Genomic DNA, 25,604 nt, shown 5'->3' with positions numbered 1-25,604 from the left:
CAGATTTGATTCTTCATAGATAGTTTTAGATGGATGCTAACTTTTTTTGTTCCTCATTGGATTTTATTTATCCGTCATCGATTTGATGTTAATTGGGGACTTTGCTGTCCTTTCACATTAACTTGTTCTGAAGGGAACGGCGATTTTAATAGTGACGTGTGTTTGTTTGGCTTGGCATCCAGTCGCTTTATTCTAACCCTTATCGGACGGTTTAGCTTGCAGCATCTTTATTTCTTTCCGCTTGCAATTTTGACAGATCTAATTCCAGTTATCCCACACATCCCGTGAACCGCTTTCCCTCGCACTTGCTTTCCGCAGGCCCGCAATATCACTCTCCACTCAGTCAAAAACACAATGGTTCATTTTATCACAACCAAGGCTTCGGTGTCAGCCCTTAAACCAAAATCCCTTTTACCCCAGTTGACTGAAAAAAATCCAAAAACAGGTTTCCAATTAATACTTATCCCTTCATCTCCAATTCTGCTTGCTTCTGAGAGTTTGTATATAAACTGGTAGCTGCGTTTACAACAGTGATTTTATCCACAAAAGTCATTGTTTTATCGTGGTACAGCTGTTTAAAAATCGAGAGAGCAAAGAGACTATGCAAATCCAAGTTCATTATGGAGTGATACAGTGTGGAAACAGGCCCTTCCGCCAACTTGCCTACAGTGCCAACAATGTCCCAGCTACCCTAGTCCCACTTGCCTGTGCTTGGTCCATATCCCTCCAAACCTGTCCTATCCATGTACCTGTCTAACTGCTTCTTAAATGATGGGATAGTCCCTCAACTACCTCCTCTGGCAGCTTTTTCCATACACCCACCACCTTTTGTGTGAAAAAGTTACCCCTCTGATTCCTATTAAATCCTTTCCCCTTTCCCTTTTTTCCCCCTTTTAGACTTGATAATATGAGTGCCTGTTGAATTATTCTAGTTTTACTCCATCACATTCAGTAAACATTTCAAAGTGTCTCACTGAAGACCTGTGCTATAATAGGCATATTTTCTCACAGAAAAAAAAATCAGTGGATGCTGATGATCCAAAATTGAAACAGGAAATGTTGGAAACACTCAGCAGGATAGGCAGCATCTGTGCAGAGAGAAGCAAGAGTTAATGTTTCAGGTTGATAGCATTTCATTAGAACATATGCAGCTGCTCTGAGTTCATTCTCTGGCCATCTCTACTGTCAAGACTTCCATCTTCGGTGAATGGAGTAGTAATTAGCATAACACAAGCCCTGCAACTTTCCCATGCCTCAGTATTGCCTCTGTGTTTGTGGATAATTTTAGCAATACAAAAATGTGTTACTGCCTGGCAAACATCTGCCATATTACTCATTTATGTGCCATGTTGCCCAATCAAGCCATATTACTCGCATATTTCCCCAGTGGACATATCGTCTACTCTTATTGTTTCGTACAAACATCTTCTTGCACCGGCCTACCCATACTGACCACAGACCTATCTACTTCAACACCAGGTTTGAGCTCCAGCATTCCTATCACTTGTATCCATTACAGACCTTCTTTTGCACTTGTACCTGCTATGCAACACACACACCATACGGACCTTCCACACTGCTTGCCCTCCACCAGTGGAGAGTAAAATTGGACAAAATAACACTAAGGGAACAGAAGAGTCAAGCAAATCAAAGATCAGTTCAGCTATAAAAGGTGAAAGAGAAGAAAGATACAGAAGCAAAAGAGGAGAGGCCATTGTTAACTGTAAAGTGTGACCAGCTGTGCACAGTGTGAAACATATTAATCTTAAATAAAATGACAATGTATTTTAATTTGCTTGTTAAATGCATCCGTATCCTAGTTGGCACTGCTGACAGACTCAGTCATTGCGCTGTGATATTGCAGAGAATCCCATAAAACAAGGTCATTCATAGACGATTGTTTATCCCTACTTCCATTTCAGTTGCTGTACTTTTGTGGCAGACATATTTTCCAGTTGTGGGTGAGTGCTGACATTCTTTAGTTGTGATGTCGGGTTGACCTTATCCAGTTGTAGGCTGTACATATTTTCCAGTTGTGTATTTGTGTTGTTCATTTCAACCTAGGTTAACACATGATATTTTCCTGTTGTATGCAGTGTTCATCTCTTCCAGTTGTGTGTTGTTGATAGTCATGTATTACTGTGACTATCCTCCATTTGTTTTTCATGTCGGTATTTTCTAGTTGTGGTTTGACAGACATTTTCCATTCAGCTTTAGTTCTATCTAACATTTTGCTTTGTTTTAACACAGATGGAGATGCTCCGACGTTCTTCCGTTTTTGCTGCTGAAGTGATGGAAGTGTTTGATCGCTCTCCTCCCGATAAAGAACTTATTTCTCAAGCCAAAGCACTCTGCCGAGACTACATCCATTCCCGCCTGATCCGAGCTGGTATTGTTTGGAGCAAACCAGACCATCTGGCTGCTGGCCCAGCAAGCAAACTCACTGAGGTGTCGGCTGCACTCCTTCATTTGGGTGAGTCCATCATCATTGGGGCTGCGGACAGTCAGGGGAAAATAACACAAAGCTACGTGATAGAATCCGACGAATGAGGAGTGAGAACTGGGATGAGAGAGAACACCGGAGAGAATTGTTAGGAATGAAAATTATGCCAAGAACAGGAAGATTAAGACAGGAAGTATAATAGAAATGTGTCACATTTACAGATGATACTAATTTGTGAAGGTGATCTTGGTTGGTTGATGTACTTAGGTGTGCATCATCGAAGGGAGTCTCGATATCATCTCAAAAAGAAGTAACATCATCAAAGCCAAAATAATGCAAGGTACAGGAGCTTATTGATGAGCCTTGGGCTCCACAGAAATCTTTGCCAGCAGACTGATCTGATCTGAAATTAGCAATAAAAGCAGAACATGGTGAAAAGTGCAGTGTCGGGCATCTGTGAGGAAAGAATGAGATAACATGTCAATTCAGTCTCTCTTGTCACACGAGTTCCAGCATTTCCATTTTTTTTCCAGATTTCCAGCATTTACACCTTTTTCACTCCTGAAATTTTGCTATCCGTGACTTTCCAACCATTAAAATGAAAGTTAAAGGATGGAGTTCCTATCTATTTCTGACTCCTTCCAGCAACTTGTAGAAATAATCTTCACTTATATTGTGAGATCAATAAGATACTATCCTATGAGTGCAGATTTTTGTGGTCAAACATGTTTCAGGTATTCTGTATCAAACTGTATTCTATGTTCAGCAACAGTCTGAAGCATTCAAATCCAGGAAGTACCATGTAGAACTACCAGGTGTAGGCATACACAGAAACATGAGATTGGGTTCAAAATCATTTGGAATGCATTAACCGATAAATGGATGTTAACATGAAAATTGAAAACGCTGGAAATCATTCAGCAAGTCAGGTGGCCTCAATGGAAAGATTACAAATGGAACCTGAACCTTGAAATGTTACTGGTATCTCTCTGCACAAATGTTGCCTGACCTGCTGAGTCCTTATTTCAGATTTTAAGAATCTGCATTTTTTTGTTTTCAACCTGTTTTTTCCTGGGCGGCTGATTCAAGTTCACAGATCCTGGTTAGACAGTGGATTGCTAGTTTGTGACCCTGCAGAGTGAAGCGATGTGGATTAAACCTTCTACCTTCCTGAAATTATGATCTTGGGGGCATGGTCACAGTCTGTTCGGAAACAGCAGTAGCAAGGATGAGAATGCCTACACTTTCTGATAGACAATAGGTGCAGGAGTAGGTCATTTGGCCCTTCGAGCCAGCACTGCCATTCACTGTGATAGAAACATAGAAATTAGGTGCAGGAGTAGGCCATTCGGCCCTTCGAGCCTGCACCGCCATTCAATATGATCATGGCTGATCATCCAACTCAGTATCCCGTACCTGCCTTCTCTCCATACCCTCTGATCCCCTTAGCCACAAGGGCCACATCTAACTCCCTCTTAAATATAGCCAATGAACTGGCTGATCATGGCTGATCATCCACAATCAGTACCCCGTTCCTGCCTTCTCCCTATATCCCCTGGACTCCACTATCTTTAAGAGCTCTATCTAACTCTCTCTTGAAAGCATCCAGAGAATTGGCCCCCACTGCCTTCTGAGGCAGAGAATTCCACAGATTCACAACCTTCTGTGTGAAAATGTTTTTCCTCATCTACGGTCTAAATGGCTTGCCCCTTATTCTTAAGCTGTGGCCCCTGCTTCTGGACTCCCCCAACATCGGGAACATGTTTCCTGCCTCTAGCGTATCCAAACCCTTAATAATCTTATATGTTTCAATAAGATCCCTTCCCTTCCTTCGAAATTCCAGAGTATACAAGCCCAACCGCTCCAATTCAAGTCAAGTCAAGTTTATTTGTCACATACACATATAAGATGTGCAGTGAAATGAAAGTGGCAATGCCTGCAGATTGTGCAAAAAACTACAGAACAGAATAGAACAGAATCAGTATTTACATATTAAAAAAACCCCCAGCAATTTAAAAAAGACACAACACAACAGTAAATTAGTCCCTCGTGAGATACGAGTTTACAGTCCTGATGGCCTGTGGGAAGAAACTCTGTCTCATCCTCTCTGTTTTCACAGCATGACAGCGGAGGCGTTTGCCTGACCATAGCAGCTGGAACAGTCCAGTAGGGGTCCCCCATAATGTTGCTGGCTCTGGATCTGCACCTTCTGATGTATAGTTCCTGCAGGGGGGCAAGTGTAGTTCCCATAGTGTGTTCGGCCGAATGTACTACTCTCTGCAGAGCCTTCTTGTCCTGTGCAGAGCAGTTCCCAAACCAGATTGTGATGTTGCCGGACAAGATGCTTTTGACAGCTGCTGAGTAGAAGCACTAAAGGATCCCCAGAGAGACTCTGAATTTCCTCAGCTGCCTGAGGTGTTAAAGGTGCTGCCTTGCCTTAATCACGAGTACGGCAGTGTGTGATGTCCATGTCAGATCCTCTGTGATGTGGACTCCCAGGTATTTAAAGCAGTTCACCCTGTCCACAGTAGCCCCATTTATCTCCAGTGGCGTATACGTCCTCGGAAGTTGTGCCCTTCTAAAGTCCACAATCAGCTCCTTAGTTTTTATGACATTCAAGAGGAGGCTGTTGTCCTGACACCAGAGTGCCAGATCAACCACCTCCTCCCGGTAGGCCTTCTCATTGTTATCGGAGATCAGGCTCACCACCACAGTGTCATCAGCAAACTTGATGATGGAGTTGGAGCTGAACCTGGCCACACAGTCATGTGTGTACAGGGAGTACAGTAGGGGGCTGAGGACGCAACCCTGGGGGGATCCTGTGTTCAGGGTGAGGGGGTTTGATGTATTTCTTCCCATCTTGACTACCTGGGGCCTGGCAGTGAGAAAGTCCAGGACCCAGGCACACAGGGGAGTGTTAAGCCCCAGTTCCAGCAGCTTCTCAGCAAGTCTAGTGGTGACTATCGTGTTGAAGGCTGAACTGAAGTCAATAAACAACATCCTCACATGGCCCCCCTTCTGGCTGTCAAGGTGAAAGAGAGCGGTGTGCAGAACCTGGGAGACCGCATCATCCATGGATCTGTTCGGACGGTATGTAAACTGCAGCGAGTCCATGTTGCGAGGAAGGAAGGGGCAGATGTGGTTCTTGATCAGCCTCTCGAAGCATTTCATGACTACCGAGGTGAGGGCCACCGGTCGGTAGTTATTCAAACTAGCTGGAGAGGCATTCTTTGGTACAGGTACAATAATGGATCTTTTGTAGCAGGCAGGGACCACGGACTTGGCCAGGGGGAGGTTGAATATTGTGGTGAGAACTGGAGTTGGCTGAGTAGCACAAGACTTAAGTACTCGCCCAGATATACCTTCAGGGCCTACAGCTTTCCTCGTGTTCACACCTCACGTCGTGCTCGAAAAAACAAGAATGAATTATTACCAGAAATACCTGCCATTGTTGTTCCACTGCCATCCCTGCTAGGGTATCTTTCCAGTCAACTTTGGCCAGCTCCTCCCTCATTGCTCCATAGTCCCCTTTGTTCAATTGTAATACTAACACTTCCGATTTTCCATTCTCGCTCTCAAATTGTGGATTAAAACTTATCATATTATAGTCACTACCTCCTAATGGCTCCTTTACCTCAAGTTCCCTTATCAAATCAGGTTCATTACAAAGCACTAAATCCAGAATTGCCTTCTCCCTGGTAGGCTCCAATACAAGCTGCTCTGAGAATCCAGCATGGAGGCACTCCACTAACTTCCTTTCTTGGGGCCCAGTACCAACCTGATTTTTCCAGTCAACCTGAATGTTGAAATCTCCCATAACAACAGTAGCATTACCTTTGCGACATGCCAATTTTAACTCGTGATTCAACTTGAACCCTATATCCAGGCTACAGTTTGGGGGCCTGTAGGTAATTCACATTAGGTTCTATTTACCCTTACAATTCCTCAGTGCTATCCATACTGACTCTAGATCTCCTGATTCTATGTCACCCCTCGCCTGAATTTCATTCCTCACCAACAGAGCTACCCCACCGCCTCTGCCCACCTGTCTGTCTTTTCGATAGGACGTATAGCCTTGAATATTCAGTTCCCAGCCCTGTTCCTCCTGCAGCCTGTCTGTGTAATTCCCACAACATGGACGATGATTCAGATCAATGTAAAGGTTTGTTTTGAGAGGGATATTTATTTGCCTCTGTACTCCACAATTTGAGATTTGTAATAGAAAAAAATCATGAGGTTAAAGTGTACATTGTCAGATTTTGATAAAGGCCATTTTTATACATTTTGGTTTCACCATGTAGAAACTACAGCAGTGTTTATATATAGTACCCCCATTTCAGGGCACCATAAAGTTTGGGGCACAGCAATGTAATGTAAATGAAAGTAGTTGTGTTTATTTTTTGTTGCATATCCTTTGCATGCAATGACTGCTTGAAGCCTACGATTCATGGACAACACCAGTTGCTGGGTGTCTTCTCTGGTGATGGTCTGCCAGGCCTGTATTGCAGCTATGCTTGTTTTGGGGACTAGTCCCCTTCAGTTTTCTCTTCGGCATATTGGGTTCAGATCAGGCGCTTGATTTGGCCACTCAAGAATTGACCATTTTTTAGCTATGAAAAACTCCTTTGTTGCTTTAGCAGTATGTTTGGGATCATTGTCTTGCTGTAGAATGAACCGCCGGCCAATGAGTTTGAGGCATTTGTTTGAACTTGAGCAGATAGGATGCGTCTATACACATCAGAATTAATTATGCTACTACCATCAGCAGTTGTATCATCAATGAAGATAAGTGAGCCAGTTCCTTCAGCAGCCATACATGCCCAGGCCATAACACCCCCACCACCGTGTTTCACAAATGAGGTGATACGCTTTGGATCTTGGACAGTTCCTTCTCTCTTCCATACTTTGCTCATGCCGTCACTCTGATATATGTTAATCTTCATCTCATCTGTCCACAAGACCTTTTTCCAGAACTGTGGTTGCTCTTTTAAGTACTTCTTGACAAACTGTAACCTGGCCATCCTATTTTTGCGACTAACCAGTGGTTTGCATCTTGCAGTGTTGCCTCTGTATTCCTGTTCATGAATTCTTTTGCGGACAGTGGTCATTGACAAATCCACACCTGACTCCTGAAGAGTGTTACTGATCTGTCCGACAGGTGTTTGGGGATTTTTCTTTATTATGGAGAGAATTCTTCTTTCACCAGCTGTGGAGATCTTCCTTGGGCTGCCAGTCCCTTTGCGATTAGTAAGCTCGCCAGTGCTCTCTTTCTTCTTAATGATGTTCCAAACAGTCGATTTTGGTAAGCCTAAGGTTTGGCTGATGTCTCTAACAGTTTTATTCTTGGTTCTCAGTCTCATAATGGCTTCTTTGACTTTCAGTGGCACAACTTTGGCCTTCATGTTGATAAACAGCAATAAAAGTTTGCAAAGGTGATGGAAAGACTAGGTGCTGAGAGCTCTCTTATACTTGCATGAAAGAGGCAATCAAACGCACCTGAGCAATTGCAAACATCTGTGAAGCCATGTGTCCCAAACATTATGGTGCCTTGAAATGGGGGGGAACCATGGAAAAACACACTAATTTCTACATGGTGAAACCAAAATGTATAAAAATACCCTTTAATAAAATCTGACAATGTGCTCTTTACCACATGTGATTTTTTTTTTCCTATTACAAATCTCAAATTGTGGAGTACAGAGACAAATAAATAAATGATGTGTCTGTCATAAACATTATGGAGGGCACTGTTATTCCCTTTTGGATGTTAACATTGAATCTGCTCTCATAAACCTTTCAGGCAATGAGTCAAAGTTGTATTTTTAATTGTATGATTATATGCATAATCTCCAGTAACAGTGAACACTTTGCAAACATACTACTTGGAGCAATAATGTAACATGCTCTAAGGAGGCTGACAGTCTGCTTTTATTTTATATGGCTGACTACAATGAGATGTGAAATATGTTATTGATTCACCATCACTCATTTTACATTATTTTATTAATATAAGAGCCGCCCCAAACGGTCACATCTATGTTGGATGCAGTCTAGCACTTCCCCACCCCCACCCAGCATATGTCACTCTAATGATTAGAACCTATCATAAAATATTGCAGCTGTTACTAAAGCAGTGAGGAGCTCATCCAACTATGTTCTGTCTGCCAAAAATGCAGAATCTCAGAAATGTAGTGTTTATTTGGAGTATTTGAAGTCACAGAAGGGGGAAGGAGGGTTAAAATTAGCCATCAAAGAAAGCTCAAAATGGATGATTGTTATTCCCCTTCCCTTATTGATTTAATTTTGTACAAATTATGACATCCATCCAATGTATTACCAATGCTTCTGTTCACAATTCACCCAACAGAGGACAGGCTTGAATTCATGTGGCAACTTTACAACCCCGTCACATCGTTAAGCATTTTGTTGTTAATTCAAGTACTTCTGAAGTGTTTGGCTATTACTGCAATGTCAGAAATGAGGCAATTTGTATATAACAAGGTGAAACAGACCTACTAGTCCGATTTTTATGTCTATGATTGAAGATAAATGTAGCCGGATACTGAAGATAGTCCCCCCATGGCAGGCAGATTGGGCTTTGGTTCAATATCTTGTCTGGAAATTAGCATCAAGTAAAGGCATTATTTATAGTCAATTCGCAATTACCTTTGACAAGATGGCAGTGAGCTGCTGTAGTTCTTGTGTTGGTGCTCTCATGTTGGATGAGGATTTTGAAGATTTTGAGCCAGCAAGGATGAAGGACTGAAGATATATTTCCAAGTTAGGATAGTGTGCGATTCGGAGGGGAATCTGCGAGGGAGGTTTTAATGCAAATGTTGTTCATGTGCTGCTTCGTGGCAGAGGTTATGAATTTGAGCAGCTACTGTGCAATTAGTCTTGATCACTCAACTCCTCCGCCATCAAGGGTTGGCAGCGCGCAATTGATTGCCAATTGAATTGTCCGTGACATTTTGAGCTTGTTGTCTTCCAGGCTTTATCTGGAAGCAGAGGGAGACTCGGAATCATTATTATACAGTTTGAGACCAATGGGCATATAAAGTCCCGACTGGCTTGTATTGGAGCAATCCAGTTAGTTTCATTGTGCTCCTCTTTCACTATAACTCTCCTAATTTCATTCAAATTACATTCAAATTCTGAAGAAGGGTTTCGGCCCGAAACGTTGCCTATTTCCTTCGCTCCATAGATGCTGCTGCACCCGCCGAGTTTCTCCAGCATTTTTGTGTACCTTCATTCAAATTACTGTTCAATTCAATTTTGAAAAATTGATTAATTCTTCTCAACATACAACATTGGGTTCCAGATCATAGCAACTCTCTAAAACATCTAAAAAGTCTGAAAGGTCTTTATCTCTCATGAGTCAAGAGTGTTTTATTGTCATATGTCCTGTTGATATAAACAGGATTGTGGGTCCTCATCCTTCCCCTACTAAAGTCCTTAATCAGTTCCTTGGTCTTACTAATGTTGAGAGCCACGTTGCTCTGACACCATTTGGTCAGTCAGTCGATCTCACTTCTATACTCTGACTCGTTCCTATCTGTGATACGTCCAACCAGAGTGGTGTCATCGGCGAACTTGATGATGGAGTTTGCACCCCTATGTCTAGTTCTTACCACTTTAACTCTGTGTCCACTGGTACTTGATACATCCCCTCAAAGCGGTGGTCAGTCTCTGTTTGGACACGTACATGGAAAGGTAAAGTTTAGATGGATATGGGCCAAACGCAGGAAGGTGGGACTATTGTAGATAGAACATCTTGGTTGGTATGGGCAAATTGGGCCAAAGGGCCTGTTTCCATGCTGTATGACTCTAGGCCAGTCTACTTAATCCCTCAATAGACAAACCCCTCAATGTCAAGATCAATTTTGTGCAAAGTCACACGTCTTGTTATAAGGAAGAACAATGGATGCACTTCTAGTGCCTTAGCCAACAATTATATATAAGTTCATAGGTCATAGGAGCAGAATTAGGCTATTTGGTCCATTGAATCCACTACTGAATCGTGGCTGATTAATATAACCTGCATCACAAAGAACTGCAAATGGCTCTAAATGCATTGCTGCATTGTTGTAATCACAAAAAAAATCTGCTGGTGTGCTTTGAGGAAGTTAATAGCAGAACAGACAGGGGGGAGGCTGTAGGTGTTGTTACCTAGATCTTCAGGAGGCCTTCGATACGGTGCCACGTCAGGCTGCTATGGATGGTGAGAGCCCATGGTATTAAAGGGAAGATACATGCATGGATAGCAGGTTGGCTGGATGGGATTAGGAGGTAGCCATGATTGAATGGCGGAGTAGACTCTTTGTGCCAAATGGCCTAATTCTACTCCTATAAGTTGTGAACTTGTGAAAGTGTGCCAGCACATTTACTTTCTTAGAAGTTTAAGGAGATTTGGCACGTCACTGAATACTCTTTATTTTATTTAAAACCCATTCACATATGCACGGTAGAAAGTATCCTAACTGGTTGCATCATGGCCTGGTACAGCAATTCCAAAGCATACAAACACAAGAGGCTGCAGACAGTAGTGGACTCACCGTGGCCCATCATGGCAATAGCTCACCCCACCATCGAAAGCTGAGACGAGGATCTCCACCATCTGGGCCATGCTGCTGCCATTGAGCAAGAGGGGCAGAGACTTGTAATCAAACAACCAGGTTTGGGAACAGCTACTTTTCTATAATCATCAGGGCCTTAACTGACCTGCACAAACCTACTCCAACCTCAGCAAAGGAACACCATGGATCACCACTTGCACTGCTGTGGATTTGTTTTTCCCAATTGTGTTTTGCACTAATATCTTAATTTTGCATAGTCTTTTTTTATTTTCATTGTCTTATATAATTGATGTTTTTGTGTGTTTGTCTCAATCGCCTGCGATGCTGCTGCAGCAAGATTTTCATTGTACCTGTGAAATCTGGGGACTATATTTTGTATATTATAGCAATGACTGCCTATTGTCTGTAAAGCTCTCCCAACATCCATGAGGTCATAAAATGCAGTATGTTTAAACAAATATATAGGTAGTGAATGTCCATCTTTTATCGAGTCTGCAGATTGGATAAAATTCCCACTCTTTGTATCATATATCTTTTGCTTGATTTTGGTCCCACCTGTTTGTATTAAATTCCCGCTGTTTGTGTCACATACCTATTATTTGATTTGGGTTCTTGCTGTTTGTAAAAAGACAATCTATGTCTACTGAGTGGTTTGATCCACCAAGGCCTGCGGGATCTACTGGATGCTAACCATTAACTCCCATTCCCATACTGGCCCTTCAATCCTGGGCCTCCTCCTTTGCCAGGCTGAGGCCGTAAAAAGCTGGAGGAACATCACCTCTTATTCCCCTTGGGTAGCTTACTGAACATTGGGTAGCAGTATGAACATTGAATTCTACAATTTTAGATAACCTTTAACAATTCACCTCCCCTCCCCCCTCTCCTCCTTTCCCCTGTGGCCCGCCTGGACTCTCACCTACTTCTCGCCTCCGCTTCTCCTATGTTCCTGTCTCTGCCTTCACATTTTGCAGCTCTTCAATCGTGTCTGATACCTTCTGCTTTTATTTCTGGCCTTTGTTTCAAACCTGTCAAAACCCCCCCTCACCTGTGTCCACCTATTTATCACCAGCCACGATTTGTCCTTCCTCTCCTCTCCTACAGCTCCGCGCCCTCCCCCCCCCCCCCCCCCCCCCACAATCAGTCCAACCAAAAAGTCACCTTCCATGTTCTCCAGAGATACTGTCTGACCTGCTGAGTTATTCCAGCACTTTGTGTCCTTTTATGTAAACCAGCATTTGCAGTTCCTTGTTTCAACATTTACTCAGAAACTGCTGTTTTATAGATTTCCTGCAGTTTCTGCTCTTTATTGGAGACATTACTGTTTTGTAGTGAACATGCAGTTTGTAATAAACTTATAGAAACTTACAAAATTCTTAAGGGGTTGGACAGGCTAGATGCAGGAAGATTGCTCCCGATGTTGGGGAAGTCCAGGACAAGGGGTCACAGCTTAAGGATAAGGGGGAAATCCTTTAAAACCGAGATGAGAGAACTTTTTTCACACAGAGAGTGGTGAATCTCTGGAACTCTCTGCCACAAAGGGTAGTCGAGGCCAATTCATTGGCTATATTTAAGAGGGAGTTAGATGTGGCCCTTGTGGCTAAGGGGATCAGAGGGTATGGAGAGAAGGCAGGTACGGGATACTGAGTTGGATGATCAGCCATGATCATATTGAATGGCGGTGCAGGCTCGAAAGGGCCGAATGGCCTACTCCTGCACCTAATTTCTATGTTTCTATTGTATGTATTAGGAAACAAGAAACAGCAGATGCTGTTTAATAAACAAAAAGATTTAAAGTACTGGAATAGCTCAGCAGGTCGGCCAGCATTTCTGAAAAGCATGTATAGGTGATTGGTAGTGTTTCAGGTCAAGACCCTTCTTCAGACCCCTTGAATTGTACTATCCTGTTGATAGACAATAGACAATAGGCACAAGAGTAGGCGATTTGGCCCTTCGAGCCAACACCGCCATTCAATGTGATCATGGCTGATCATCCACATTCAATACCCCGTTCCTGTCTTCTCACCATATCCCATAACTCTGCTATCTTTAAGAGCTCTATCTAACTCTCTCTTGAAAGCATCCAGAGAATTGGCCTCCACTGCCTTCTGAGGCAGAGAATTCCACAGATGTTGTGGTAGTGGGCAAATTGTAGCGGTAACAACTGTGGTGTATTTGTTCTGGCCCGTTGCTAAGTCTTTGAACATTGCCCACTCTACCAACTCCGAGCAATCCTGGCGTTGTTCCTCTGTCTCCCCTGACCAGCTCTTGACCCTCACTGCTGGGGCTGGTGCTCTTCATTTTGGGGCTGTCTAGAGAGACCCTGTGGTGTCTCTAAGAGCGTTGCTGAATATGTTGCCCTTTGAAAAGACAATAAATATGGGTCCAAGAGAAGACGTTGCTATCTAATTCTAACTCATCAAAGATTTGCCATTATTTAGAAGTCTGGAGTTTTTGGGGAATTCATTATCTTTGACAAGCACAACACAACACCAACAATGAAGCCTCCCTCGCCATCCATCGCAAGTGGTCTGCTTGACTGTGTCCCCAGAAAATTCACACCATCTATAAATTACACTGCAGGAACTCAGCAACATTTCCTTGACAGGACGACCCACACCAAGACAATGAGAGCAACCTTCCTCTCAATTCTCACACAATCCTGACTTGTCACCACCCTTTCAACCTCACTGGGACTAAATTTTGAAATGTCATCCCAATAAAAATATCAGAGTGTCTTCACAATGGATGTAGTGATTGGGATTGGAAAATAAGTGATGTCAATAATCATATCCCATTAAAAATATAAATGGTTTCAAAACTGGGTATGGTGTCAAATAACAGTTTCTGTGCTTAATCTAATGATTTGAAGATCTGAGTTCACTGTTTCATGTACAAATGGCTCTTGGACAGCCAAGGGTGTGAGGTATTTTAGTATTGATGTGTATTGTTGAACTTCAAATTTAATACGTACAAATCTTTTTTATATCAAAATGCTTTTATCACAGAATAAAATTGTTATTAATGATCTGACTATTACTAACTCCTCTGACCAATAAACCATTATACCTAACAATCCAATTTAGTCGTAAAGTCACAAAGCGTGCAAACAGGCCTTTCAGCCCACCACTTCCATGCTGCCCATTGTAACTATCTACATTGATTCTATTTTGAAATTTCGGTTGAAAGGAAACAGTAAAAATTGGAAAGAGCCCTGGTTTTCAAGGGAAATTGGACATCTTGTTCGGAAAAAGAGGGAGATCTACAATAATTATAGGCAGCATGAAGTAAATGAGGTGCTTGAGGAGTATAAGGAATGTAAAAAGAATCTTAAGAAAGAAATTAGAAAAGCTAAAAGAAGATATGAGGTTGCTTTGGCAAGTAAGGTGAAAGTCAATCCAAAGGGTTTCTACAGCTATATTAATAGCAAAAGGATAACGAGGGATAAAATTGGTCCATTGGAGAGACAGAGTGGACAGCTATCTGCAGAGCCAAAAGAGATGGGGGAGATATTGAACAATTTTTTTTCTTCGGTATTCACCAAGGAGAAGGATATTGAATTATGTGAGGTAAGGGAAACTAGTAGAGTAGCTATGGATACTATGAGGTTCAAAGTAAAAGAAGTACTGACACTTTTGAAAAATATAAAAGTGGATAAGTCTCCAGGTCCTGACAGGATATTCCCTAGGACATTGAGGGAAGTTAGTGTAGAAATAGCCGGGGCTATGACAGAAATATTTCAAATGTCATTAGAAACGGGAATAGTCCCCGAGGATTGGCGTACTGCGCATGTTGTTCCATTGTTTAAAAAGGGTTCTAAGAGTAAACCTAGCAATTATAGACCTGTTAGTTTGACTTCAGTGGTGGGCAAATTAATGGAAAAGATACTTAGAGACAATATATATAAGCATCTAGATAAACAGGGTCTGATTAGGAACAGTCAACATGGATTTGTGCCTGGAAGGTCATGTTTGACTAATCTTCTTGAATTTTTTGAAGAGGTTACTAGGGAAATTGACGAGGGTAAAGCAGTGGATGTTGTCTATATGGACTTTAGTAAGGCCTTTGACAAGGTTCCTCATGGAAGGTTGGTTAAGAAGGTTCAACTGTTGGGTATAAATGCAGGAATAGCAAGATGGATTCAACAGTGGCTGAATGGGAGAAGCCAGAGGGTAATGGTGGATGGCTGTTTATCGGGTTGGAGGCAGGTGACTAGTGGGGTGCCTCAGGGATCTGTGTTGGGTCCTTTGTTGTTTGTCATGTACATCAATGATCTGGATGAAGGTGTGGTAAATTGGATTAGTAAGTATGCAGATGATACCAAGATAGGGGGTGTTGTGGATAATGAAGAGGATTTCCAAAGTCTACAGAGTGATTTAGGCCATTTGGAAAAATGGGCTGAAAGATGGCAGATGGAGTTTAATGCTGATAAATGTGAGGTGCTACACCTTGGCAGGACAAATCAAAATAGGACGTACATGGTAAATGGTAGGGAATTGAAGAATACAGTTGAACAGAGGGATCTGGGTATAACCGTGCATAGTTCCTTGAAGGTGGAATCTCATATAGATAGGGTGGTAAAGAAAGCTTTTGGTATGCTAGCCTTTATAAATCAGAGCATTGAGTATAGAAGCTGGGATGTAATGTTAAAATTGTACAAGGCATTGGTGAGACCAAATCTGGAGTATGGGGTACAATTTTGGTCGCCAAATTATAGGAAGGATGTCAACAAAATAGAGAGAGTACAGAGGAGATTTACTAGAATGTTGCCTGGGTTTCAACAACTAAGTTACAGAGATAGGTTGAATAAGTTAGGTCTTTATTCTCTGGAGCGCAGAAGGTTAAGGGGGGAATTGATAGAGGTCTTTAAAATGATGAGAGGGATAGACAGAGTTGATGTGGACAAGCTTTTCCCTTTGAGAATAGGGAAGATTCAAACAAGAGGACATGACTTCAGAATTAAGGGACAGAAGTTTAGGGGTAATATGAGGGGGAACTTCTTTACGCAGAGAGTGGTGGCGGTGTGGAATGAGCTCCCAGTGGAAGTGGTGGAGGCAGGTTCATTGGTATCATTTAAAAATAAATTGGATAGGCATATGGATGAGAAGGGAATGGAGGGTTATGGTACGAGTGCAGGCAGGTGGGACTAAGGGGAAAAAAATTTGTTCAGCATGGACTTGTAGGGCCGAGATGGCCTGTTTCCGTGCTGTAATTGTTATATGTTATATATATGTTATTTATCTGCTTTTGGGTCTGTAACCTTCCATGCCTTGATAATTCAGGTACCTGCCTGGTTGTTTATTGAATCTCATTAATATTTTTATTTTTCATGTAGGTGACGAATTAGAGTACATCAGACCAAATGTCTACAGGAACATTGCCAAACAACTGAACATCTCAGTCACTTCTGAAAACATCGTGTCAGATGCGTTTCTGGCTGTTGCTACTGAACTTTTCTCTGCAGGTAATTCTAGAAATGTCCATTTATCTATTTATCTATTTATTTATTTATTTATTTATTTATTTATTCCTTGCTGGAAAAGTGCTGCTGCTCCCCATTGCCTTACACCTGTGGGGGGAAAAAAACACAAAGCGCTGAACTTTGCGGGTCAGGCAACAACTCTGGAAAACATGGAGGCGTCCGGAGATGCTGCCTGGCCGGCTGCGTTACTCCAGCACTTTGTGCCTTTTTATATAAACTAGCATCTGCGGTTCCTTGCATCTACCTCGTATGCCTGTAATCTGACAAGAACATTAATCACCTAATCCTGCCCATTAGCGCAGACTTGGCCAATTGCTGTTTTAGGTACTTGCACAGATTTGCTTTTCTACCATTCCTTCCCTGCAGCTATTTAACAGAACGGGGCGAACAAGTACTCTGCTCCTCAATACTGACAACAGAGGATTGTAAAGTGATGTGGCTACAATGAATTAGAGTTTGAGTGAGTTATTTAGGAGTTCGTTTCCACAGTGCATATAAAATCCATGTGTTATTTGCCTCTTTCCCTCCTCACATTCCCTGATAGTAGTTTGTGAGAAGGTCTGACACTTCACCTGAGGGCTGGAGACCAATGTGTTACAATAGAAACATTGATCAATGAAAGTGTTCTGACACATTACTCGCACTCCACTAATCTGTGTACCCTTAATAGCTCATTGTACAGTGAGAGAGTATGCCCCATGAATGTCATTATGTTGCAGGCACCTTACGGGATATAGAATGTTTGAGTGATGCAAAGGGTTCCTTCCTTGGGACAGAAGACAGATTCCATTCTAATATTAGGTAACCAGCAGGTAACCAGCAGGTAACCAGCAGGTAACGAGATGGATTCACAGATGTTATCTACTGGTTGTGTTGACCTGTATGAAATGAAACTGGATTTTATCAATCTATTCAAGACTGACAAAATCCAATTTACTCACTTAACGAACAAAAAAGGCAGATGGGAGTTAAAAGGTCATGTTGGAAGTGGGCTGTTGAGTTATGTTGATGGCTATCAGTGGGACATAAATGTTTCTGTGTAAAGTTGTCAACCTTCCAGGTTTAACCTGGTGCTTTCAGTGGTTGCAGATTTATCTCCAGAGCCCTGCTGCATGCAACCCAGGAGGGATTTTTTTTGCAATCTAGAACTCGCTGCCTGAAGTGTGCTGGAGGCAGGTACTCTCCCAGCTTGAAACACTTGAACTGCTATAGGCCAAGTGCCAGTAAATAGTTTAGTTTAGAGATGCAGTGCGGAAACGGGCCCTTTGATCCACCGAGTATGCGCCGACCAGCGACCCCCGCACACGAACGCTATCCTACACACACCAGGGACTGTTTACAATTATACCGAGCCAATTAACCAACAAACCTGTATGTCTTTGGAGTGTGGGAGGAATCCGGAGATCCAGGAGATAACCCACGCAGGTCACTGGGAGAACGTACAAACTCCATACAGACCCACCCGTAGTCGGGATTGATCCCGGGTGTCTGGCGCTGTAAAGCAGCAAATCTACCGCTGCGCCACCGTGTCGCCCAAGGTTAGTGTAGTTAGGTAGTTGATTGTTGGCATGGACGTGGTGGGTCGAAGGATCTCTTTCTGTGATAAATGACTGATTCTAAATTCTAATCATTATAAAGATTGTTTCTTTTTCTGCTATGATATGAAGTTTCATTGAACGCCTTTGGTTATTGGTTCCTGACACTCGAGGATCACTCAGTTGGGTGATATAGGCTGTAAAAATTTCCAATCATTTGAAATGAGGGCCACTGTGAGGAAATGACCAGTGATGGAGCCTGGTGTGGGAGGTTGGGAGCTAAAGGTCTTGTGGCGAAACACCCTGGAATATATGCAGCTAGAAATGGCGATGCTACATATACTGTTGCAAATCTCACTGCTTTTATGATATTTAATTCCTGATTTTGCTGGCCCCCTTAACTTCAACAGCCATCCTAACGTTATATAGCTCACAGAGTTAGATTAAACCTACATTTGGATTTTCCACACAAGGGCAAAGCAGGAGAATCTTGCGGCAGGGACATAGGGAATACTGGAAACCCCCAAATGAACATGGGGAACCCAACAGGAACCGTGAAGTGAGAACATTAGATCAAGTGGGAACCCTGGAATCACAGGGCAGGAGCACCGGAAACCCAGCAGGAATATCAGAAAAAAAGTATGTATAAGAGTGCTGAAAAGGGAACGAGTGGTTTGCAGAGAACTGGAATAAGTAAGAGCACCTGAAATATAAAATTAGTTTTCCTCCAATTTGCTACTCAAGTGTGGCTTTCATTTTGGAGACCAATACTCGGGAAGCTTTTGCCATGGCTCAAGACATTCCACTGCAAATCCCCTTGTATGGGTTAGACCAAAGAAAATATCTACTACTAAATGAAATAAATTAGTACAAAAGAGTCGAGATTCAACTCGAGCATGTCTCCACATGCAATGCTTCAGGCAACTTCACAGTTGAGTTGGCAAAGGATTATTCGAATGCTGTCGAGCAGGATTTGCCTGGATAATTAATGTTTGCTGCCCATTTTTATACACACCAAGGCATAGCTTCTCCTGAGTTCCCACGGGAAAGAGAAATGCTTGCATTCATGCAGCACCTTCTCTGCCCACAATGTGTTCCAAAACACTTCACTCAGATACTGCTATACTTCCAAAACTGCCTACCACGTGGAACGTTATCAACCTCTCCCTCGTATCATTGGTGCTCAATGATTTCAAGTTTGAGTGTAATGGAGTTTCTTTAACAACACTTGTGCCCTTTAATATTCCTAGGTGATGCCCCCTGAATGACCTAAGATACAGTCTCTACAATGTTCTGCCTTAAATGTACAATAAAACAAAAATATGCTGTCTATATTTAGCAGGCCAGGATGCATCTGTGAAAGAGATGATGTTCAGGTTCAAGACGCTCCATCAGAACTGGAAAAAGGAGAAAATAAGCTTCTTAAGCAGCACTGGGGTGGAGAGGGGGATGCCTCTGATAGGGTAAAACGGGGATGACCATGGTGATAAAGTGTAAATCTGCTTACCTGGTCATTAAATGCGCTGTAGTGTCAGAATCCTGGGTTCAATCCTGATGTCTGATACTGTTTGTGTGAAGTGAATGGGAGCAGTTACGTTATGATACAACGGAACTTTACTTATCCCAGGAGGGAAATTGGTCATAAAACACAACACTTTACACTACATTAAAGTGACGAGTGGAAAGTCCAAGGTACACAAAAAAGCTGGAGAAACTCAGCGGGTGCAGCAGCATCTATGGAGCGAAGGAAATAGGCAACGTTTCGGGCCGAAACCCGAGTGGAAAGTCCAGGTTGAGAATGTAGACAAAAGAAGAGACAGGAATGCAAACCAGGAAGTCTGGCTCGGCAGATCGGGTTGGGCATGTCCTCCATTCACATGGGGGGAAGCCATTTATTTTTCTTGTTAAAAGTGCCGCTTGGGTTCCAGTTATGTCATCGTCAGATTAAGAAAAGGGGAGGTGCAACAAGACCTGGGTGTGCTTGTACCAGTCACTGAAAGTAAGCACGCAGGTACAGCAGGCAGTGAAGAAAGCTAATGGCATATTGGCCTTCATTACGAGAGGATTTGAGTTTAGGAGCAAGGAGGTCCTACTGCAGTTGTACAGGACCCTGGTGAGCTGCACCTGGAGTATTGTGTGCAATTTTGGTCTCCTAATTTGAGGAAGGACATTATTGCTATTGAGGGAGTGCAACAAAGGTTCACCAGCTTAATTCCCGGGATGGCAGGATTGACATATGATGAACAAATGGGTCGACTGGGCTTGTATTCACTGGAATTTAGAAGATGAAAGGGGATCTTATAAAAATGTATTAAATTCTTGAAGGTTTGGACAGGCTAGATGCAGGAAAAAATGTTCCTGATGTTGGGGGAGTCCAGAAACAGGGCTCGCCGTTTAAGAACATGGGGTTGGCCATTTAGGACTGAGATGAGGAAAGCATTCTTCACCCAGGGAGTTGTGAATCTGTGGAATTCTCTGCCACAGAAGGCAGTGGACGCCAATTTACTGGATGTTTTCAAGAGAGAGTTAGATTTAGTTCTTAGGGCTAAGGGAATCAAGAGATATGGGGAAAAACAGCAGTGACGGAGTACTGATTTTAGATGATCAGCCATGATCATATTGAATGGCGGTGCTGGCTCGAAGGGCCGAATGGCCTACTCCACCTATATTTCTATGTTTCCCTTTTGGGACCTCTTGCCCCTTCCATTTACTGTTGCATTCACCCTTTTGGGACCTCTTGTCAACTGACACTTGGTTCTGCTCCTGGCAGCAGCTGTCCCTTGCACGTCTGTCACTGCAGGACACCTGAGGCTCCTCCAAATAAGCCAAACTCCTACATGCTGAAACCTGGGCTTCCACAGTGAAAGTGAAGCATGGCAACTCTGCCTGCAGATCACCAGGAGCGGATATACAATAGTTCCATTCTTTTACATCTCTATCCCGATTGCAAATATCTTTGCACTATTTGTTGTACTTATGTATGGCTTGATTGTACGTGGTATCGCATGATTTGATTCAACTGGATAGCATGCAAATGAGAGCTTATCACTGTATATCAGTACTCGTGACAGCAATAAATCAATACCAGTGCTGCATCGCCACAGTGCATGTGTCGACTGCCAGCTCACCCTGCAAAGTCAGAAGGAGTGGAAAACATCGATTTGGATCACAAGAAGTGGGAACAAGTTGTTATTCTCCTCAGAGAGCTCTCAGCTTCGGTGAGAAGGTGGTCACTTGTAGAAGTGGATCATATGCCCCTCGCTATTTATGATTGACTCACCTGAAGGCCATTAGAACCTCTGCCACAAAGCCACACAGCACCAGCGATCCGGTTTCAATCCTGACCTCCGTTGTTGTCTGAGTGGAGGTCAGATTTAGCGTTCTGCTACGACCTTTTGGAATTCTCTCAGATGCACCGGTCTCCTCCCACATCCCAAAAATATGCATGCTAGTAAGTTAATTGGCCGCTGTAAACTGTCCCTAGTTTGTCGGCAAATGGCGGAATATAGAGGAAGTTGATGGGAATGTGGGGAGAATAAAAAGTGGGATTAGTGTAAATGGGTCGTGGATGATCGGTGTGGACTCGGTGAGTTGAAGGGCCTGTTCCCATGCGCTGTGATTCTAGACAATGACTTCAGTTGATTAGGAGGGCCTTAATCCTCAGGCTGTGATCATTTAATTCCAAATGTGTTCATTATTGAGTATGTGGGATTAGCATGTAAAAGCCAACATTTATTGCCCATCCTTCATTATGTTTGCTGCTCATTAAAAGGCAACCACAAACAAAGGCCAGAACCAGGGGCCACAGTCTTAGAATAAAGGGGAGGTCATTTAAGTCAGTTGAGAAAAAACCTTTTCACCCAGAGAGTTGTGAATTTATGGAATTCCCTGCCACAGAGGGCAGTGGAAGCCAAATCACTGGATGGATTTAAGAGAGAGTTAGATAGAGCTGTAGGGACTAGTGGAGTCAAGGGAAAAGGGGAGAAGGCAGGCACAGGTTATTGATACGGGACAATCAGCCAAGATCACAATGAATGGTGGTGCTGGCTTGAAGGGCCAAATGGCCTCCTCCTGCACCTATTTTCTATGTTTATATGTTTCTAAAGGCAGTAAATATACTCAGCGGAAGGACATTAGTGAAAAATGTGAGCTTGTACCAGTAGTTTTGAAGTGATTGGGGCTGATTTTTTTTTAAAGGAATTCCAGATAATTAACTGAATTTAAAGTATCTAGTGGAATTTGCACAGGCTCAGATTATTGGTATAAAATGCTAATCAGAGTTTAGCCACCATATCACTTCTCCCATTCAATTACCAGTTGGTGCAGAGACAGCTGGGTGGTCCCACTAACATCAGGTTCCCCTCACTTTAACACCAGCACTCTTATTCCAGATCACTACTCAGTGACTTCTGTCGATAATGCGTGTCCTCAGATATCAAGTTGAAGAACCTGTCAACTCTTATACTCAGACATGATCCAGATTTCCTGTTGGTCTATTTTTTTTAGTTTAGAGATACAGCATGGAAACAAATCCTTCCATTCCGACCATCGATCACAATTTACAGAAGCCAATTAACGTACAAAACAACGTCTTTGGAGTGTGGGAGGAAACCGGAACAACCAGAGGAAACCCATGTGGTCACAGGAAGAAAGTACAAACTTTGCACAGACACCACCCGTAGTCGGGATCGAACCAGAGTCCCTGGTGCTATAAGGCAGCAACTCTACCGCTGCACCATTCTGCCGCTCTAAACACCTCATATGTCTATACAGCTCAATTTTTGTCAGGATTAAACAGCTGGCACATGATGCACATGATGAAACATCAGAAACATAGAAATTAGGTGCAGGAGTAGGCCATTCGGCCCTTCGAGCCTGCACCGCCATTCAATATGATCATGGCTGATCAGATGATCCAACTCAGTATCCCGTACCTGCCTTCTCTCCAGGGTTACCCCTTGATGATCCCCTTAGCCACAAGGGCCACATCTAACTCCCTCTTAAATATAGCCAATGAACTGGCCTCAACTACCCTCTGTGGCAGAGAATTCCAGAGATTCACCACTCTCTGTGTGAAAAAAGTTCTTCTCATCTCGGTTTTAAAGGATTTCCCCTTTATCCTTAAGCTGTGACCCCTTGTCCTGGACTTCGATAACATCGGGAACAATCTTCCTGCATCTAGCCTGTCCAACCCCTTAAGAATTTTGTATGTTTCTATAAGAAACATCTCTGGGATGTTTCAACTCTCAGTACACAGACTAAGAATCTAACTGGCCTGTACACCAAGCTGGGAATGTGTGTGGCACTGAAAGTGAGGAAAATGACACTGCATTTGGGAGACTGTGCTAGTCTAGATCTTGCAGATTGATTGAAGTGAAACCAAGGTGAGATCTGACTGAGATGAAATTGACTAATCTGTATTGAATTGAGGGTTAATAATCTTGATGAAGTGCAGTATACCAGAAGTGTTGCAGTAAAGACCACATCCTGGTGTGGGTTTCTTCAGAAACAAGCAGCTACATTGTATCTTCACCAAAACGAGGATCTGCTGAAATTGATTCTTTGGGGGGGGACTAGTTTAAATTTGTTATCTATCATTATTTTGAAAACTATTGGCAGAATTGATATTTTGTCTAACTATAATCTGAAATCATCCCAGTTAGTGTAAACACCCCACGCTTTTGCCTGTAGTGATAGTGTCAATAACTAAAGGGTATAGCTTTCAGGTGAGAGGGCCTGTACCCTCTGGTCTTTGACATTTTCCCAAACTGTCCTCTGTTTCCTTCTCCGTGATGAAAGCAGATGCAAAGCACTTGTTTAGTAACTCGCCTCCTCTGATTCCCAAGCACAAAACTTCTTGTTTTTAATGTAGGTATAAAAATCTTAAATGGAACTTGCCAAAACCATTTCTGCATCTTCCAAGGACTGAGAGTTTACATGAGTGAGGGACTATACATGCTCTTTAAAAGAATGTGGGGTGATCAACTAAGGATGTTAAAATTATGAAGTTGTTAATAAAGTAGAGGATATTGCCACTTGAGGGCGAGTTCAAAGTGAGCCGACATAGTACAAGGGAGGAACAAATATTTGACTTCCTGAAGGTAGGAACAAATATATCCAAATAAGGAATAAAGTAGAAGCATCTTTACTCATAGAGTGGTGTACATGTGGGAACTTTCCACCACCACCAGCAGTTGAGGTGGTTAGCAAACCCATGGTAAGACGAAGCTAGGTAAGTGAGGGGGACCATTCTGGAATGAAATACAGTTCATAAGTTATTGGAGCAGCATTAGGCCATTCGGCCCATCAAGTCTACTCCACCATTCAATCATGCAACCATCATTTGATAAGCCAATCATTCCTGGGATCATTCTCGTAAACCTCCTCTGGACTCTCTCTCCAACAGCAGCACATCCTTCCTCAGATATGGGGTCCAAAACTGCACACAATATTCCATATGCAGTCTGACCAGTGCTTATAAATCCTCAGCATTACATCTTTATATTCTAGTCTTCATGAAATAAATGCCAGTATTGTATTTGCTTTCCTTGCTACCGATTCGACTTGTAAATTAACTTTTGTGGAATCCTGCATCAGCATTCCCAACTCCCTTTACACTTGCAATTTCTGAATTCTCCCCCCATTTAGTCTACGCCATTATTCCTACTACCAAAAATGCATGACTCCACACTTTGCTCTGCTGTTTCACCTGCCACTTCTTTGCCCACACTCTCAAGCTGCCCAAGTCCTTCAGCAGAATTCCTACTTTCTCTACATTACCTGCCCCTCCATCTATCTTTGAATCATCTGCAAACTTGGCCACAAAGTCTTGAATTCCCTGATCCAAATCATTGATATACAACGTGAAGAGTAGCAGCCTCAGCACCGACCCCTGCGGAACATCGCAAGTCACTGGCAGTCAACCAGAAAAAGCCCCTTGTTTTTGCTACTCTTTGCCTTCTGCCATCCAGCTTACTCTCAATGTACCAATTCTCTATCCATTTTGACGTTTTATCCCAATGTCATGAACAACTTATCAAATACCTTCTGGAAATCCATATACATTACGTCCACTGCTTCCCCATATCCACCCTCTTTGTTAAATTTGTCAAACAGAATACCCTTTTGTAAACCACATGGTCTCTGATTGATTATATCACAATTTTACAAATGACCTGTTGCTACTTTATATATAACAATCATAGATTCCAACATTTTCCCAGTGATAGATGGCTAATTGGTAGGCTGTGGCTAATGGGTAGAATGAGACAGGAAGGAATACCAAGTATGATATTTCATATATTACATTATTCTCGTACTTTCCAACAATATGGAAGGAGGCGAGATATCCTATCGTCACCAGAGCATTCCCATCATTTAAATCCCCCGTTTATTTACCTGTAACTTATTTTCTGTCACATGCCATCAGCATCCATCCATATTCTCCTCCCACCCACTACATTACGGACTATTAACCTTGAGAATTGGAAGGATACCGGAGCACCCGATGGTAACCAACACAGTTGAAGGAACAGCGTACAAACTCTATACAATGCATCACCCAAAGTCAA

At 42.7% G+C, this 25,604-nt stretch overlaps 1 protein-coding gene across 1 annotated transcript in view; it reads left to right on the top strand.

The window, feature by feature from the left end:
• boka (BCL2 family apoptosis regulator BOK a) overlaps positions 1–25,604 on the top strand; it is a 38,000-nt gene that overhangs the window by 1,139 nt on the left and 11,257 nt on the right. Inside the window, exons 2-3 of the mRNA XM_055645941.1 lie at positions 2,251–2,473; positions 16,352–16,480. Of these exons, the coding sequence (XP_055501916.1) occupies positions 2,251–2,473; positions 16,352–16,480 (352 nt within the window). The remainder of the gene's footprint in view (positions 1–2,250; positions 2,474–16,351; positions 16,481–25,604) is intronic.

The sequence above is a fragment of the Leucoraja erinacea genome, chromosome 14, assembly GCF_028641065.1.
Source record: "Leucoraja erinacea ecotype New England chromosome 14, Leri_hhj_1, whole genome shotgun sequence".
In the NCBI taxonomy this organism is placed as follows: domain Eukaryota; kingdom Metazoa; phylum Chordata; class Chondrichthyes; order Rajiformes; family Rajidae; genus Leucoraja; species Leucoraja erinaceus.
The sequence above is the reverse complement of the archived record's forward strand: the minus strand, read 5'-3'. Positions and strand labels throughout refer to the sequence as shown.